Raw genomic sequence first — 18,483 nt, 5'->3', positions numbered from 1 at the left:
ATGCTGATCATGTAGTTTATGCATAACACATTTTTATGCATAATGTGATTACATGATGCGTCTTTTTATAATGGTGTAATAAAGTAAACCAATAATGTAACACTCTAAAACCACTTTCTTTAATGGCATGCCTATTTAAAGGCGTTGGCATGCCTCGGTTCGGCCGGCGCTTAGCCGAACTCTGCTAAGCGAACTGAACGAGTTTGCTCGTTTAAAAGACCTTCGTTTGGGAAAAACTAGAAAAATAATCTGCAATCGTACCATTTGTCCACCTTGAGATTCTGTAGCCAGCAGTCTGAATGCCTCAATAGTCTAAATGTATCTAAGAACTCAAATCGGTCATTAACTTTGACGACAATAGTCGCGCAATTTTACATTACAATGTTTGGTGCAGTATTTCTCAAGTAAAACAAACAATTGAAGGATCCCTACTGTTGACCAATCACCGACGAAGGGCGCAGGCTTTCAGCTGGCCTCGAGGGGAAAAATGTCGTGTGCACAATCAGCCCTCCCCAAAAACAAACTAACTTCGTTATATCACAAACAGTTTCGGATGGAAAGTGTGGACGCTTTGAAATGTCACACTTGAACTATTTGCGTCCATTGCCACAACAGACTTTGAGGGGGGGGGGATACTATTGCAAATATCCAGTGTAGTCTGAGAAAATAAACTACATTTGAAGACCCACCTTGCAGTCAAGTGATTAGCCAAATTCTAATCACACAAATATCCAACAGGAGTTTCACTCCTTATAACAGGCCAATTTGCCTTAGAGTGGAGATGGAACCAGACTCTTTAAAAAATATGTATTTTTTATTGTATTATTCATAATACAAAAATCAACCTACATTGCTACATCAAACATGTCTAACAAAACAAAAGACAGGTATTAACAAGAAAATACTCAAACATACAAAAAATATCAAAATAATACAAAAAATGTGTTAGTACAATTGTATTCACTCTGAATTTTTTTTAGGATTCAGGAAAATGTTATCTGTGTTTTCTGTGAAGGTGAGAATCTGTCTCACTTGTTCTTTGAATGGATATTTGTGTCAGAATTTTGGGAAAACCTTGCAGAATACTTATTTACTATTATGAACACTGTCTATGTTTTTGACATGAAAGATATGTTGCTATTGCGATGATAAGACCACTGAAATGATTGCACTTTTTTTTTTCTTGTTGCCAAATAGTTCATACACAAACAAAAAATCCATAATTCTATGCCAAAATTACATTTGAAAAAAATGTAACTATTTTATTAAAACATTAACCCTAGTGAATAACAACAAGAATAACATTTCCCGAGATGAAACCAGACTAGTGTAGCCCCGCCCGCAACGACTGATGTATCCACAACAACATCACCCCTATGACCACCAGAGAAGTATGGTTAAAGATTATCCAATATATTGACAAGATGGTCGAGTGACCACTAACAAACCGGGAACTAGACAAAACCTCCAGGGGACCATGAAGCAATGTCCAAAACACTTTAGGTGACCATTTTGTGACGCTCAGGGGATGTCCTAACGTCTCATTTTTGTTTGCAGGATTATATGAACAACAAAAATTGCATGCCCAGGCACACACTCTCTCACAACCCTAATTAAGACAGACTGACTGAATCACTGATTGACTGGGGTTGTGGGTCTTACTGCTAAAATCAGGTTTAGAGCTAGGATTCAGGAACGTGGTTTGGTGTGTAGTCAGCTATTACTGAAGCATGACACTTGATATGCATGGAAAAAAAGTGAATATTATATTTGTTTAAGTTACACTATTCAAGGGGAAAAAAATCTATTTCAGAATGTAATAATCAACACAATGTAATCATTATTACATTATGTGCAAAAGCGTTATGTTATCCATTTAGCAAATGTATTACATTATTGCCAATTTATTTCATTATCAGAATTTATTACATTATAAATGCAAAAGTTATTACTTATTAGTAGCTATTACTAATAAAGTGGCGCAGCGGTCTAAGGCACTGCATCTCAGTGCTAAAGGTGTCACTACAGACCCTGGTTTCGAAACCAGGCTGTATCACAACCGGCTGTGATTGGGAGTCCCATAGGGTGGTGCACGTGCCCAGCATCATCCAGGTTAGGGTTTGGCCAGCGTAGGCTGTCACTGTAAATAATCATTTATTTTTAACTGACTTGCCCTAAAATTACATTATCAGTTGCTACTGATATTTTTGCATTTTTATAATATCTGGGTGATTCTGCAATTTCGGGCACTTTGGCCCTGCAAGCTTTCAGAAAAGAAAACATATTGAAACACCATTTTACCAGTATTATAATTGTCTTTGATTTGTCTAGAAATAACATCTGATAATGCCTGCGATCGTACTATTCAGAAATGTATATATTATCAGACAGCCATAGACAAATGTACTTTCCATCACGCCATTAAACATAGATTTTCGTTAAAAATGAAATATCATACAATTAATTTATAACATATTTATTATACATGTGTACATTAACTTGTAATGAATATTATTTTCAGTGATTTAAGGTTTTCATAATATTAATAATTCAACACAATGCCTGAATGTATAAAATTTACTTTGTGACAGCTGAAAACATTTATTTATCATGAAAATAAGATATTTCCACCCAACCTTTTTGTAAGATTATGATAACAACCATATGATTTCCCTATCTAATCAATCAATGTAAATTATACATAATATACTAATTTACCTCAAAAATATGGGTGTGGTGGAAATGACAAGGTGTGGTGGAAAAACAATGTATGAAAACAATATTTTATTGCAAACATTTTGAACAACAACTATTGTTAAACATTTAATTAATTTAAGACAAAGTAAGATTCCAAAAGCAGTCGGTTGGGCAGAGCTCAAGGAATTAGACCAGTGTTTTTGAGAGATGGGCCCAGATTGCAGAGGGGCCATACATATAGAGGAGCTCAATGAGCAAAGTGAAACTGTATCATTTGTGGAATGTCCAACACAGGTGTGGAGGGTCACCTGCTTGTGAGAATCACCAAAGTGAACTGCCTGGATTTCACTGGTGTATTTACACAAGTAGTTCTCTGCAAAGTCAATATGCATCTGATCTCCTCTTTCCAATTCCCTTAGTTTGGAGTATTGATGTCGCATGTTGTACACGTGTTTCCCCAACTTCTCTTTCAATCTTTTGGAGAAGTCCTCCAATAGAATCTACAGTGTGCCACACACTTTTTATTTTAATGTCAAATGTACAGTGAACTTCTCCATGGTTCCCTCTTTGTTTTTCCATCTCTCTCTTCAGCTTTGTTTTTCTGCTCACCAACATCAAAGTCAGATGTTATAAGCTTGTATGCATGGCAAAGGGAGCAGTCTGTTTACATGACCGTTTTGTTCAGGTTCGCACTGCACAAAGACTCAAATAAGGTTCTCAATGTTGCTGCAGCTGATCACTGTGATACTGAGGTTGTCCGCCATGAACTGGCATGGGTTTTGCAGAGGCATGTGTCCCCATCCTTGACTGTTGGCTTGACAACTCAAAAAGGATGTATTTTGCAGAATTCTTAGTTGGACATTTTAATCTCTGAATATTCCCTCTTAAACTTCTGATAAAGGTTCTGAATTGTGTCACTCAAGAAGAGCTTCTGCTTTTTCTTCTTGTTCCTTGTTAGTGTGCCCTTTTCCCCTGTTGTTGCTCTACTGTTGACATCACGTTCACAGAATCTAGTGATTTTCTCTTCTGTGGCTGTGCTAATTATGTTACACTGCTTTCTCCTGGAATTTTGAAGACTTGTTGGCCTGTTTTAATTTGCTCTTTAAACCAGGCCACACTTTCTCAGGATGTTGCCTCTGAGCATTTTTGAAGCCACTTGTTTGTCAATGGCACTGTGCATTTTTTAATACTTTTGCTTTACCTCTGCAATGATGGCATTTTGAAACAATAAAATCCTTCCTGAGTTTTTCGGAGTTCCCTTCATTTGCTGTTTTGTCTTTTTGGGGAATTGTGTCTCTTTTTTCTATGTCTGTGCTGTTTTATGTGGCATCTTCTAAAACAAAAATACTACTTAGGTTTTCAACTTGTGCACACCTTGGAGCATTTTCTAGATTAAATTAATTTAAAACATTATTAAATAAGCCTAAAGTAAAAAATAAAATAGAATGTTAATAACATTATGGATTTTTGTCATTTCCGTAATTTACAGCAGTTAAGTTTGTGATGGAAATTACGCTTCTAGTTTTTGGATAAAAAATACAGACTTCTTAGCATGCTTTGGCTAGTATTAGAGCTAGCATAGAGTTTACACTAAATACATAAAATGCACTTTTCCCCCAAAATTATACCACCAATTAAATAAATTATAGCCTGTTTGGAAATGACTGACATTAAAAATATTGTCTACACAAGCAATATTTACCTCGATTTTTCTAAAACTTCTGGACATCACATCTGGAACAAATGTCTGGACATGTGTTTCAATGTTGCAATAAGTTTCCTTGGTAACTAAATTAACTTTCTCTTGACATAACTTTATTAATGAGGAATTTGCCCTCAGTAGTGAAAATGACACCACTACCAAAGGACAGGTATATTTTGTGTAAATAACAATATAAAAGGCATACTCACAATAAATATTGATATAAATGTTATTGACTCTTTCTTTAGTAGATAACATTATATAATATGTAATTATTCATGTTTTCTTATAGAAAAACATAGTAGAAGCTCAAAAGTCTGGGTCAGGGACGAGGACAAGGGCAAAACAGTGAAATTGAGGTATAAAAGGCATCTGAAAAGTTGCTAAAATATTTGACAGATCTGGGGTGATTGTAGTGTCAATTTAGCATATTAAATAAAATCCCCAAAATGTACCTTGAGGACATAGAAATGACCTTCACCCATCTAGGAATAATTAAGAATGGATTTAGCACACTAGATTTTTAACCAAAATATCTACCTGCCTCTGCCTCAGTTGCGAAATCAAGATGTCATTATTCACAAACAATATTCGTAAGAATAGTGGGGTAAATGTTTTTCTGTATGAGGAAAGCAAGAAGACCTGACTAAATCTGTCCTTGACATACCTCCTATCAGCCAACTATTTTGACCCTTGGTTGCAGTGTGGAAGGTTTAGAGAAGGAAAGTAAACACACACAGACTTGAGATTACCTTCTAAATTAGTATATATGTGCACAGTTAACGTTTTAGGTTGTGTATCAATTGCAAAGATATTCCAAAAATGTACCACCTGTAGGATTCCACTCCACGTGGTGATCATGCGTTGTAATGAACCGGAAGTGACAAGTACTTCCTAGTTCGAGACCGGCAAGATGGCAGCGGACACGCAGGTTTGTGTCGCTGATGTTTAAAATTATGCGGATTCTTCCTCGAGAATATGTCGACCAATTACTTTTGACAATGAAGATGTTATGAGGGATAATTACTTTGTGTCTGTCTTTCTGTTAAAAAAAATAGATGTAAACAGTCTATCCAGCTGGGTAAGCTAGCTAGCAACTTGGATAGTAGTTACGTTACATGCGGAGAGTGCAGGGGTTTAATAATGACTCCAAACGTTTCTATTGGACAGGTTCAGCAAATCGGGAGGGACGTACCTGCAGCTGTCCAATAGAAACACTCGTTTTCGTTGAAAAACAATGACAAGTTACCACTATTTGGAGTAATGAATATACCCCAGGGGTGTATTCTCTAGGAACCAAACGTAACGAAACCAGGATTGGAACCTACCTCGATTTGTCCAATATGAACTCTAGTTGTCGTTGGACAATGTTCCGTTTTGTAACTGTTTGGACTAATGATTACACCCCATATACCTCTAACTTAGCCACTACAAGCGTAGCGGACTCGTTGAGCGGCGAATATTGTGGGCGGACTGGAGTTCAGACGTCACACAATATTACGTTAAAAAAAACTGAATTTGAGTACACGAAATGTCCATGTTTCATATATCCTACAAGCATTTGAACACGGCAACAAAGAACAGCCTCCATTTACACAAGAGAATTTCATGTTTTTGATTTCATTTTATGTGATGTCGGAGCTCCAGTCCGCCCACACCAGTCGCCGCTCAACTCCATCATATATCGTGGAGTTGAGTTGTGTTCGGCTACTACTAGCAAGACGTGGCCAGCTGGCTGTTGTTAGCTAACTATTAAGCGAATTTTCTTGTGCATATTGGTGACCAACTCCGTTGATTAAGATGCATCGAAATGCCAGCTGTTGTAGCTAGATGAGCAAGTTTTAGCCAGCCTAACTAATTTACTTGTTAAGTAGCATGAATCATTTCACGACGTTCTTTGTTTTTTACAGACTATTTTTGTTGGAACATTTTGCTAAATAAAATGTTTTGATTGTTAAGAGTGGTCTCATCATTTTCTGCCCGATGTCAAATCAGAATATTTGTTTTTCATCTTGATCAATTGGAGACGTCTGACAAAGTTATAACTTAAAACATATTTTTTTAGAGATGCAGTGCAAGTGGGGTGACAGGGTAGCCTAGTGGTTAGAGCGTTGGACTAGTAACCAAAGGTTGCAAGTTCAAATCCCAGAGCTGTCATTCTGCCCCTGAACAGGCAGTTAACCCACTGTTCCTAGGCCGTCATTGAAAATAAGAATTTGTTCTTAACTGACTTGCCTAGTTAAATAAAGTTAAAACAAAAAAAAAGTGGTACAAATGATTGATGTTGCCCCAGCTTTTTTCATCTTGATCAATTGGAGACGTCTGACAAAGTTATAACTTAAAACATATTTACAGCTTTATTTTTTGATTTCGGATGTCTGTGTATTGCAACAGGTTTCAGACACGCTGAAGAAATTTGCTGTGAAAGTGACCACAGCCAGTGTAAGAGAGCGCAAAGAGGTCCTTGGCGAGTTGAAGCAGTGCATTAGTGGCAAAGGTGAGAAGACATATACCCCAGTCAGCATAATTGTTTTATTTTTGGCTCTCACTCCTTGTGTAGTATTTGGCTTGGATGGTCAAAATTATAGCAAACTGGTGTCAATGATTGACAATGATGTATATGTGTGTCCTTACAGAGCTACCAGAGACAGCCATTAAAGGGCTATGCAAGCTCTTCTGTCTCACTCCACACAGATACAGGTAGGTGCCCTCAATTAGCCTACTGCTATTTAGGATTCCCCAGTTAGTAATTTGTTAAATCAAATCAAAGTTTATTTGTCACGTGCGCTGAATACAACAGGTGTAGACCTTACAGTGAAATGCTTACTTACAGGCTCTAACCAATAGTGCAACAAAGGTATTAGGTGAACAATAGGTAAGTAAAGAAATAAAACAACAGTATAAAGACAGGCTATATACAGTAGCGAGGCTACATGCAGACACCGGTTAGTCAGGCTGATTGAGGTAGTATGTAGATATGGTTAAAGTGACTATGCATGTATGATGAACAGAGAGTAGCAGTAGCGTAAAAGAGGGTTGGGTAGGTGGTGGGTGGGGACACTGCAGATAGCCCGGTTAGCCAATGTGCGGGAGCACTGGTTGGTTGGCCCAGTTGAGGTAGTATGTACATTAATGTATAGTTAAAGTGACTATGCATATATGATAAACAGAGTGCAGCAGTAGCGTATAAAGAGGGGTTGGGGGGGGCACACAATGCAAATAGTCCAGGTAGCCATTTGATTACCTGTTCAGGAGTCTTATGGCTTGGGGGTAAAAACTGTTGAGAAGCCTTTTTGTCCAAGACTTGGCACTCCGGTACCGCTTGCCATGCAGTAGTAGAGAGAACAGTCTATGAATGGGGTGGCTGGGGAATTTTTAGGGCCATCCTCTGACACCGCCTGGTGTAGAGGTCCTGGATGGCAGGTGGCGTAGCCCCAGTGATGTACTGGGTCGTACGCACTACCCTCTGAAGTGCCTTGTGGTCAGAGGCCGAGCAATTGCCGTACCAGGCAGTGATGCTCTCGATGTTGCAGCTGTAGAACCTTTTGAGGATCTCAGGACCCATGCCAAATATTTTTAGTTTCCTGAGGGGGAATAGGCTTTGTCGTGCCCTCTTCACGACTGTCTTGGTGTGTTTGGACCATTCTAGTTTGTTGTTGATGTGGACACCAAGGAACTTGAAACTCTCAACCTGCTCCATTACAGCCCCGTCGATGAGAATGGGGGCGTGCTCGGTTTAGTCCTTAGTAGTGTTTGTTGTGTTAAAATGAAAACGTTGGCTACTCTGTAGGGATGCTGCATCTCGACGAGCCCTCCTCTCAGTCATTGGCCTATTGGCCGAGTCTCAACCTGAAATCCTAGCAACCAGCCTCCTCCACTGCCTCCTCAACAGTGGTGTTATCAGCAAGAATGGAGCACCCAGGTAGGACATGGGGAAAGGTAGAGGGCCAAGGCCAAATGCCTTGTATCAATTTGTATATACTTTTACAGTGTGCTATGTGCAATATCTTACTAATTCAACCACATATTGAATACCTTGTTTTGGTTCCTTGTCCATCTGTTATATGTTGTGGTGTTGTCAGTAAGAGTACAGGCTCGGCTGCCTTTACCGGGCTGGCCTGGACCTGCCTGCTGGTTCGCTCTGTGTTTTCGGCTCCAGAGAAAAGAGAGGGCCCCATCTGGAAGAAACTGGTAAGTGAACGAGGACAATGCTTATAGAAGCCGCGCCTTTCTCTATACTGTGAAACAATTTCAGCATGTCAGTTATCAGTATGCTTTCTAGTTCCACACCATTTGTGGGAGATGTTTGATTTGGACTGATGATTCATGATTCACTATCTTTCCTCTGACAGGTGGAGGTCCAGAGTTTGCTGCTGGCTGAGGTGGTGGGTGGGGCTCAAGCGCCAGCACTGCGGTCAACCCTGAAGAACCTGAGCAACATGTGGAAAAAGGTAAGGATGGTGTGGAGTTGGCGTTCAAGGAATGACCCGACAGACAGTTCTAAGAAATATTTGGGCAAAGTCACCATGGTCCAGTGTATAATCACTATATTGGATCTGCTGTGATTTAGAACGCTTGTCTCTGCTGTTTTTACCAGAACCCTGGCCTGGCTGATCAGTATATAAGCACCATTTTGAGTCTGGAACAGAACCCCAGCTCACTGGCTCTGCTTGGGGTGTGTCTGGACTTCTGCACAACTCACAAAGACATGGCCACTGTAGAGAAACACAAGGTGAGTGATATTAGTTGAATTCAGTATATTCTATATTTTTTGCAGATTGAGTCAGTACATATGCTCACATTTGAAATCTCTAACCACGCCTGTATTCTGTTTTCAGAGTGCCGTATTGGACCTGTATATGAAGGCAGTCCTCATGAGCAAGACTAGACCACACCAACACATACTGGTGAGTGAAGCTGGACTGCCGCTTCTCAGGGAGATCAAAAGATTGGTGTTCACAACCTAAAGACCACCCATCGCCACAATTGATGTGTATTGTGAAATATCTTTTGGGTGTTGGTGCTGAAAATTCTTCTCTGTAATGTGTTTTGTGTTCCTCTGCAGGACAAGAGTGGTTCGCTGCTGCGGCATGTTTCCCACTCTGAGTTCAAGATGCTGCTGCTGCCTGCCCTGCAGAAGGCTATGCTCCGCAGCCCAGAGAATGCCATGCAGAGTGAGTACAGTAGCTAATATCATAACCAATACCGCAACATACTTTTGTGTATATTCTATACTATGTATTGTAGTTTTGTCCTTTTCAATATATATTTTATCCTCTCCTTCAGCCGTCTCCTGTCTACTAGCTTCAGTGACACTTGACCTCAGTCAGTATGCCATGGATATTGGAAAAGGCATTGCAAGTAAGTCATGCCTTTTATATCTAGAAATGTAGCTGTGTGTGTGTGTGTGTGTGTGTGTGTGTGTGTGTCTGTGTGTAAAACCAGGCTGTGCTATGCGTTTCAGGCCAGTTGAAGGCCAATAACCCCCAGCTGATGGAGCAGGCAGTGCAGGCCATGCAGAACCTGGCCAAGCAGTGTAGTGACCCAAGTGCTGTACAGGACGTCGTCACACACCTCTTCAGCATCCTGGGAGGCAAGGACATCGCACATACTTTCACCTAAGAAACATTTGAGAACATATGACAGCACCTCGTGTAAAGTATATTTTTGCACTAACAGAACTGTGTGTTTTTCAGGGTCAGAGGGGAAGCTCACAGCGTTCGGCCAGAAGATGAGTGTGCTGTCAGGTAACGTTGTCCCATGTGTCCTGTCTTTCATAACCCGCACTTAGTATGTTCGTCTTGAAGACAGATGGATGTTGTCTTTTAACCCCTGTTTTGATTGCTCTTGACTTGTTCTGCCCAGGTATCGGCAGCTGCAGCCGTCATGCTGTGTCGGGCACCTCCAGCCAAACGCTCAGCTCTGCAATCGCTGTGCTGTTTATCCCTTATCTGCAACAAGAAGGTAAGAACTATGTCTCATTCCTTCCTCCTTCTCATTCCCTTTGTCCGTAAAGAGAGAGGTGCTCATGTGATTGTCTCTGTCAGTCCATGAGGGTACCCTGGTGCACGCGGTGGCTGTTCTGTCTCAGTGGAGTGGGCGGCTCACAGTGGAGGTCCCCAAGGCTCTGCTGGAATGGTTCAAGAAGGCCTTCACCCTCAAGACCTCCACCTCTCTTGTCCGCCACGCATACCTGCAGGCCATGCTGGGGGCTTTCAAAGGTCAGTTAGTCACAGGCGCTGGGCAACTTTGTTATTTGTGTGTGTGTGTGCATTGATCCAGTTCTACAGCATGCAGGAGGCACAGTGTCATAGTCCTGACCCCTCTCTCCTCCATAGGTGACACTCTGGGACAGGCGTCTGACCTCGTGCCCCTCCTCCTCCAGACAGTGGAGAAGGCTGCGGCCCAGAACTCCCAGCATGCCTTGCTGTCAGAGGGTGTGGCTGCTGCCGTTCTCCTGAGTCGACTGTCTCTGCTGGAGACTCAGACAGGTGAGTGAATCTACAGTAGGATCATGGCACTCCTTGAGATTAATGAAGTCCTAGATCTTTGACTCTGTTGAATGAGGTTGACTGTAGGGGACAGCATCCTTGTTCATCAGTTTGGAGACTGACATAAAATTGTGTGTTTTTTGTTTTTGCTGCAGAGGCCAAGTTGGCTGGCTTCTGGACCCTGATCCTGGATGAGAAGAAACCCTTATTCACCACAGAGAAGTTCCTCTCCCAGGCCAGTGAGGAAGGTGAGGCAGAAACAAACAATACACAAATATGCCAACGATCAGTCATCACACAAGTGTCAAGATATGGAATGACATTGAGCAGTAAACCTTGCTTCTTTCACCTCAGCTCTGTGCACAGTGATACAGCTGTGTGAGAGACTTTTCCTGGACCACTCCCACAGACTCACCAATGGCAAATCACAGTAAGTGACTTTGACGCTGGTCAAGCATAGCGGTTTTCCAAACATTGTTCCCATTCTCCTCTGACTGTAACTCAATTGCTCCCCTTTCCTTAGGATGTACCACCGCGCCACTGTGGCGGTGCTGCTGTCTCGTAGTTGGTGTGTGCGGAAGCGGGCACAGCAGATCGTGAAGAAGCTGCTCTCCCTGAGCGGCTCCGGCCTAGCCTACGGCCTTCTGGGAGAACTCAGAGTGGTCATCAACAAACACAAGGTAAGAATAGTTGACGATGGGATGCGCTACACATTTGAATGGATTTGTAGTGTCAGGTCTCACTTCAGTGGTACTATAAACTAGTAATGACTGAATAATTAATTTGTGATGTTAGACATGGATCTTATTTCCTTTCTATTTGTAGAGTATTCTCTACATTTTGTGTTTGTCATAAACCAGGTTTCCATCCAACCTTCTTATGTGAGTAAAGTACATGTCAGGTCAAAAAATGTCACGACAGGCCTGATTGAAACAACAAGTTTATCGGTAAACTTTCCAAATGTCTGCAGAACAAAATACGCTAGACAGGGTGAGATCTTTTTGTGTCTGTAAAGTTAATTATGCGAGAAATGGCGTCGGAAACGCCTTATTGCGCAAATATTGATATAATAACCATCATATTGAATTAAACATGGAGTCACATGATATGTTGTGGTCCTCCCACTACGGCTCTGGAAACCATGCAGTTTATTAGGCTGCAGATTAAATAAGTTATGAACAACTTCACAGAGTAATGCTGCTTTCCAGTAAATATCGAATATCTTATTCTGGTGACATGATTATCGACGCTTGGCTGCCATTTGACAAATAAAAAGAATGTGTAGTGTAGGTATCTGTGAGCTGTTGTTGAGCTGACAAACCAACACCAGAGTGGGCACATTCACTATATAATGCAAAACATTTTCTGACAAAACGATCTATAGATTAGAACATTTGCTGGAAACCCATTTACTTGTATTTATTTATTCGGTACATGGGAATTTAACCGCTAAAGTTTTTTTTATGTGCACTACATCGTCACTCACAGCTTTTTATCAGCAACGAGTCAATTTGATGGGAATCAAATTTTCCCACCATCTCTGGTGGGAAAATGCGCATATTGTTTTTATGCATATTTTAGAATATTTGCATGAAAATCTGTGGCCAATTGGATGGAAACCTAGCTACTGACTAAATACTGCATCTTTATCTTTCCCCAGGTCTTGCCTCAGGAGGTGCTGCAGGCGGAGTCAGGGGAGTTGTCTGAGGTGGGCAAGGCCTACAGTCCCCCTCGCGTCCTCCTGGAAGCGCTGCGTGTGGTGTGCTCTGTAGCTGGCCAGTGGAGCGACCCGGCCGAGGCAGACAAGATGGCCATGGAGATCCTCATCGTTACCCACCATCCCTCCATAGGTCTGTTGGATTACACTATAGCATCTTTCACACTACAGTTTGTATAAACCCACTTCTAGTACTGACGTATGTTCTCCTCTCTTCCGATGCAGTTGCAGCTCGACCCGGGCTGTGGCCTTACCTGCTGTCCAGCATGAACATCAAAGCCCATGAGTTCATCGACAAGAACCTGGATGACATTCTGCCACGGCTCCTGGAGGCCAACGCTGACAATCAGGTCAGAACATATTTCTCATAGTGACATCCTTATATCAGATGTACACATTACAATACACATACATACTTACACTCACAGCCAAGGGTTGGTTCAGGCCCACTTTTGCTCTTGTGATTAGTTGAGACAAGCCTATGATCCAACTTGACCTGTTCTCTTATTGGCTGACTGATGGTTGGTCCTCTTGTTTCTCCAGGCTGTAAGGAATGCGGTTGGGGCCCTGTCCGGTCTCTCTCCTATCAAGCTGTTGCCGCGGGTGATGGAGCATGTGAAACAGTGGCTGTCCAATCCGGCGCTGCGGCAGGTCACCAGAGAAGAGTACGCCATCATGCTCACCCCTGAGGGAGAGCTGTATGACAAGAGCATTATCCAGAGGTAGGACACAAACACACTATTACTACTGTAAGAGGTGTTCTGTGGGTTTACCATTGTAAACACTTATCATTGATCCAAAACACCTTGGCTATGTTGATTTCTTTGTTGTTGCTTGTAAGACATTTCATTCTCTTCCTGTGCAGTGCCCAGCAGGAGAGCACTAAGAAGGGCAACATGAAGAGGGAGAACAAGGCCTACTCGTATAAGGAACAGATCATAGAACTGGAGCTGCAGGAGGTGAGACTGGGGGACTGTGATTGATGGAGACTAGATGCACTCCTACCTCATCTTATGGGTTACTAGATACAGGAGCATATTGGAACCGTTTGATCCTCCTCTGTTAACTTATCAGATCATTTTAGTAGGTTGAATTATGATGGAACCATTATATAATTGAAGAAAGTAATTTTGAAATTCACTGGGATTTTGATGATGTGGTTTAGGAGATCAAGAAGAAGAAAGGAATCAAAGACGAGTTGCAGCTGACCAGCAAACAGAAGGAGATGATGCAAGCCCAGCTGGAGAAAGAGTCCTCCATTCGCAAGAGACTACAGGGGGTACGGCTAGATATTTGAACACGTACCCCGTTTCTCAAACTTTAGATTCTGGACATTGACATAATAATATTCCTGTTTGATTGATCATTGATTGTTGTGTGATTGTGGTTGTCAGTTGGACATGGAGCTGCGGTGTGCGGTGGGTCTGCTGGAGGCAACGTTGATCCAGAAGCCTCCCCAGATCTCCTGGCAGCTCCCAGGGGTCCTCCAGGTCCTACTGCCTCTCCTCCACTCCCCCTTGGCCGCCCCACGCCTGCAGCAGGCCTTCCTCGACATAGGAGCCTGTCTCATTTCCAAGGAGCTGCACTACCTGGGTACATGGACTACTACACTAGGGAGAGCTACTACACTAGGGAGAGCTATCTCTCATGATGTTCTTGCCCACACACCTACATATCTCCAGTTGTCTGATCTGTGCAGGGAAATAGTTTCGGTGAGGAAACTTCCTCTAACCTCCTGCATGTTCTACTCCCGGCCTTCTCCACAGCTGTGCTGGTGGGCCAGGTGACGCTGCGCCTGATGAAACCTGAGTGTGATCTGGACGAGGCCTGGGGACAGGAGGATCTAGATACAGCCACCCAGCGCACTGTCGGCCTGCTGCACATGCACACTGTCCCACACAGAGAGGGCAAGGGTGGTGGTGAGGACACACACGCAGGGAGAGGGCGAGACAATAGTGACAAATACACATCAAGGACGTAGTGCAAGTATATTACCTGCAGATGGGCTAATGCGCTCATCCTGTTGTTTCAGACATGGCTCCACTGTCTGCCCCAGCCTTCTCCTTCTGTTTCCCCCTGCTCAACACCGTGCTCAGGGACTCCTCAGGCAGCATCGAGGAGACGGAGAGCATGCAGGTCCGTGCCCTGCAGGTCATCAATGTGCACGCTCAACTCCGCGCCGAGGTTGACACTACAGATATACTCATCGATGAGGTAAGAGTTGATCATGTTGGGCCTCCCGAGTGGCACAGCGGTCTAAAGCACTGCATCGCAGTGCTTGAGGCGTCACTCCCAGGTTCTATCCTGGGCTGTATCGCAACCAGCCGTGATCGGGAATCCCATAGGGCGGCGCAGAATTGACCCAGCGTGGTCCGGGTTAGGGGTGAGTTTGGCCCAGCGTGGTCCGGGTTAGGGGAGGGTTTGGCCCAGCGTGGTCCGGATTAGGGGAGGGTTTGGCCCAGCGTGGTCCGGGTTAGGGGAGGGTTTGGCCCGGTGTGGTCCGGGATAGGGGAGGGTTTGGTCCGGGTTAGGGGAGGGTTTGGCCCAGCGTGGTCCGGATTAGGGGAGGGTTTGGCCCAGCGTGGTCCGGGTTAGGGGAGGGTTTGGCCCGGTGTGGTCCGGGATAGGGGAGGGTTTGGTCCGGGTTAGGGGAGGGTTTGGCCCAGCGTGGTCCGGGTTAGGGGAGGGTTTGGCCCAGCGTCGTCCGGGTTAGGGGAGGGTTTGGCCCAGCGTCGTCCGGGTTAGGGGATGGTTTGGCACAGCGTCGTCCGGGTTAGGGGAGGGTTTGGCCCCGCGTCGTCCGGGTTAGGGGAGGGTTTGGCCCAGCGTCGTCCGGGTTAGGGGAGGGTTTGGCCCATCGTCGTCCGGGTTAGGGGATGGTTTGGCACAGCGTCGTCCGGGTTAGGGGAGGATTTGGCCCAGCGTGGTCCGGGTTAGGGGAGGGTTTGGCCCAGCGTGGTCCGGATTAGGGGAGGGTTTGGCCCAGCGTGGTCCGGGTTAGGGGAGGGTTTGGCCCAGCGTGGTCCGGGTTAGGGGAGGGTTTGGCCCGGCGTGGTCCGGGTTAGGGGAGGGTTTGGTTCGGGTTAGGGGATGGTTTGGCCCAGCGTGGTTAGGGAAGGGTTTGGCCCAGCGTCGTCCGGGTTAGGGGAGGGTTTGGCCCAGCGTGGTCCGGGTTAGGGGAGGGTTTGGCCCAGCGTGGTCCGGGTTAGGGGAGGGTTTGGCCCAGTGTCGTCCGGGTTAGGGGATGGTTTGGCACAGCGTCGTCCGGGTTAGGGGAGGGTTTGGCCCCGCGTCGTCCGGGTTAGGGGAGGGTTTGGCCCAGCGTCGTCCGGGTTAGGGAAGGGTTTGGTCCAGTGTCGTCCGGGTTAGGGGAGGGTTTGGCCGGGGCGGCTTTACTTGGCTCATCGCGCCCTAGCGACTCCTTGTGGCGGGCTGCAGGTTGACCTTGGTCGTCAGTTGAACAGTGTTTCCTCCGACACATTGATGCGGCTGGCTTCTGGGTTAAGTTGGTGGATTTTTCGGAGGACACATGACTCGACCTTCGCCTCCTGAGCCCGTTGGGGGAGTTGCAGCGATGAGACATGATCGAAATTGGGGAGGAAAAAGAGCTAAAATACAAAAACCAAAATAAAAGTTTGAGTTTAGCAGTGTGTTGTCACCTCCCGTTGTCTGAGGCGTCTCCTATCAATATATATATACTTGTCCTCTCTTCCTAAACTCTCCACTCTATCGTAGACAAAGGGCTTATGTTTGTATGATATGTTTCTTGTCTCTGTCTCTCAGAATGGACCTGAGCTGCTACCTCGTTTCGGTATGCTGCTGCTCCTGACCAGAGTCATCTCCACTACAGCACCCAGACTGCAGGTACACCATGCTTCTATCAGCCTGACAACGACGCACTAAATTCTTCTGCTGCTCGGTCCAATGCCGCTACATACTTTAGTCTGAGACTTCTATCATAGAAGTCGTTTGTGGCGGCGAGAGGGGCGTTGTACAAAACAGTCATCAGTGATTGGATCGTCTCTAATTAATCAGAGTATCAAAGCCAATGACAAATTTTCAAACTGCCGCTCTGGCCCAACCCATTGGTTTATAGACCAATCAGACAGCCCCGCATGTGTTTGCATTTGGTAAAGGGTCGAGGAGGTACACAGATCCAGACTCATTGCGGAGAAGAAACTAACGTCCGGAAGGAGTCTGGGTGGCCAGGCAATGCTTCTTCCACATTTACAGACAAATACTAATCAGTAGAGCTATCACGTACGTTCATACTGTGTGTGTTTCAGGTGCTGGCATCCCAGTGTCTGACGGCGGTGTGTGCCAGTGGAGGAGGAGAGAAGGGCTGTGCTCTGGCTGAGCAGGATGAGATCGACGTCCTGCTGGAGGCTCTGCTCTCCCCCTGCTTCTCTGTCAGAGACGCTGCCCTCAGGGTAAGGAAATAGGAAACCGCTTCCACCCCAAAGACATAAGACTGCTGAACAGTTCATTAAACGGCTACCCGGACTTTCTGCTTTTCATACCCTACCTACATGTACACATTACCTCAATGATTCACCCCAACTACCTCGTACACCAGCACACTGACTCGTTACCCCTTGTATATAGCCTCATTATTGTTATTTTATTGTTATACTATTTTTATTTTGTATCAATTTGTTCATGTTCTCTTTAACAAATTGTTGGGAAAGGGCTCGTTATGAAGCATTTTGCGGTAAAGTCTACACTTGCTGTATTCAGGCACGTGACAAATGCGATTTGATTAGTGTGTGTGTATGTACTGTGCAGTAAACGGTAGCCTACCAAGAAAGTCATTGGTCACTATCTTCTTCCTCCTGTGCACTGAAACCACTGAAGTCATCTCCTTCGGTGTCGGAGTTGAATAGCCTCAGAATTGCTTCATCCAATGTTGGATCGTTTTCATTGTCGCTCTCGTCACTTTCATCCGGAGGCAAATTCCCCGCTGAGCTCATGCTGCCCCTTCAACACGCAGCAGTCCAGCCTTTCGAAACCCGTTGATGATAGTGGATTTTTTTGACAATGCTCCACGCTGTCAGGACCCACTGGCAGACTTGACCATAAGTTGCTCTTCGCATGCGGCCCGTTTTAGTGAAGGATTTCTCCCCACTTGTCATCCAAGCCTCCCACTGAACAAGGAGCGCCACCTTAAATGCACGATTTACACTGATGTCGAGTGGCTGCAAATACTTTGGGCCATCTGCTTTTCTTCCCTCAAAGCTTTTGTTGTCTTTTTGCACTGAGTCAGTTCCTCACGCTGCTGTTTCCAACGTCTTATCATCGACTCATTAAGGCCAAGCTCCCGTGCAGCAGCTCTATTTTATTTTCCAACAGCCAGATCGATCGCCTTCAACTTGAAAGCTGCATCATATGCATTTCTCTGTGTCTTTGCCATGATGAGGGTGACAAAATGACTACCGTAATCAGAATGATGGGAAGTTTGAGCGCGCTCGATTTACGTCACATTATGTGACGGTGCTCAGTTTTTTGGCGGCATGAATCTTGGGAAAGCGGGAAAAATCCATAAATTAGCCGCGTCATTGTATAAACCGCGAGGTTCAAAGCGTGGGAATAAAGTAGTGGCTTATAGTCCGGAAATTACGGTAATTACTGTGCGTGGGTCTTTGGATGTGTGTTAATGTCCCACCCCCCCTCTCTCTGTCCAGGGCCTGACGGAGATGGAGATGGCTCTGCCTACAGAAAGTACAGATGCCAGTGGTCTGAGTGTCCTCCGCAGGCTGTGGGTGTCCAGGTTTGATGTGGAGGAGGAGGGAAGGACTCTGGCTGAGAAGTGAGTAGCTAATGTTGTCCCATCCACTTTTCATATAATACTAATACTTTGCATAAAGGATATAGCTCCC

At 44.5% G+C, this 18,483-nt stretch overlaps 1 protein-coding gene across 1 annotated transcript in view; it reads left to right on the top strand.

Moving 5' to 3' along the window:
- The first annotated feature begins 5,243 nt into the window (after positions 1 to 5,243).
- LOC110535056 (stalled ribosome sensor GCN1) overlaps positions 5,244 to 18,483 on the top strand; it is a 48,235-nt gene continuing 34,995 nt past the window's right edge. The window contains exons 1-29 of the mRNA XM_036935737.2: positions 5,244 to 5,330; positions 6,794 to 6,896; positions 7,036 to 7,099; positions 8,190 to 8,321; positions 8,482 to 8,590; positions 8,752 to 8,850; positions 8,997 to 9,131; positions 9,238 to 9,306; positions 9,465 to 9,573; positions 9,686 to 9,760; positions 9,864 to 9,992; positions 10,096 to 10,146; positions 10,265 to 10,363; positions 10,447 to 10,620; positions 10,738 to 10,890; positions 11,046 to 11,138; positions 11,245 to 11,320; positions 11,414 to 11,570; positions 12,551 to 12,740; positions 12,833 to 12,957; positions 13,151 to 13,329; positions 13,473 to 13,566; positions 13,773 to 13,886; positions 14,002 to 14,200; positions 14,374 to 14,526; positions 14,640 to 14,821; positions 16,391 to 16,471; positions 16,894 to 17,037; positions 18,289 to 18,413. Coding sequence (XP_036791632.2) covers positions 5,313 to 5,330; positions 6,794 to 6,896; positions 7,036 to 7,099; positions 8,190 to 8,321; positions 8,482 to 8,590; positions 8,752 to 8,850; positions 8,997 to 9,131; positions 9,238 to 9,306; positions 9,465 to 9,573; positions 9,686 to 9,760; positions 9,864 to 9,992; positions 10,096 to 10,146; positions 10,265 to 10,363; positions 10,447 to 10,620; positions 10,738 to 10,890; positions 11,046 to 11,138; positions 11,245 to 11,320; positions 11,414 to 11,570; positions 12,551 to 12,740; positions 12,833 to 12,957; positions 13,151 to 13,329; positions 13,473 to 13,566; positions 13,773 to 13,886; positions 14,002 to 14,200; positions 14,374 to 14,526; positions 14,640 to 14,821; positions 16,391 to 16,471; positions 16,894 to 17,037; positions 18,289 to 18,413 — 3,431 coding nt within the window. The 5' untranslated portion in view covers positions 5,244 to 5,312. The remainder of the gene's footprint in view (positions 5,331 to 6,793; positions 6,897 to 7,035; positions 7,100 to 8,189; positions 8,322 to 8,481; positions 8,591 to 8,751; positions 8,851 to 8,996; positions 9,132 to 9,237; positions 9,307 to 9,464; positions 9,574 to 9,685; positions 9,761 to 9,863; positions 9,993 to 10,095; positions 10,147 to 10,264; positions 10,364 to 10,446; positions 10,621 to 10,737; positions 10,891 to 11,045; positions 11,139 to 11,244; positions 11,321 to 11,413; positions 11,571 to 12,550; positions 12,741 to 12,832; positions 12,958 to 13,150; positions 13,330 to 13,472; positions 13,567 to 13,772; positions 13,887 to 14,001; positions 14,201 to 14,373; positions 14,527 to 14,639; positions 14,822 to 16,390; positions 16,472 to 16,893; positions 17,038 to 18,288; positions 18,414 to 18,483) is intronic.

The sequence above is a fragment of the Oncorhynchus mykiss genome, chromosome 11 (assembly GCF_057628025.1).
Source record: "Oncorhynchus mykiss isolate SJ-2025 chromosome 11, ASM5762802v1, whole genome shotgun sequence".
Lineage (NCBI taxonomy): Eukaryota > Metazoa > Chordata > Actinopteri > Salmoniformes > Salmonidae > Oncorhynchus > Oncorhynchus mykiss.
This window is presented reverse-complemented; position numbering and strand designations above follow the sequence as displayed.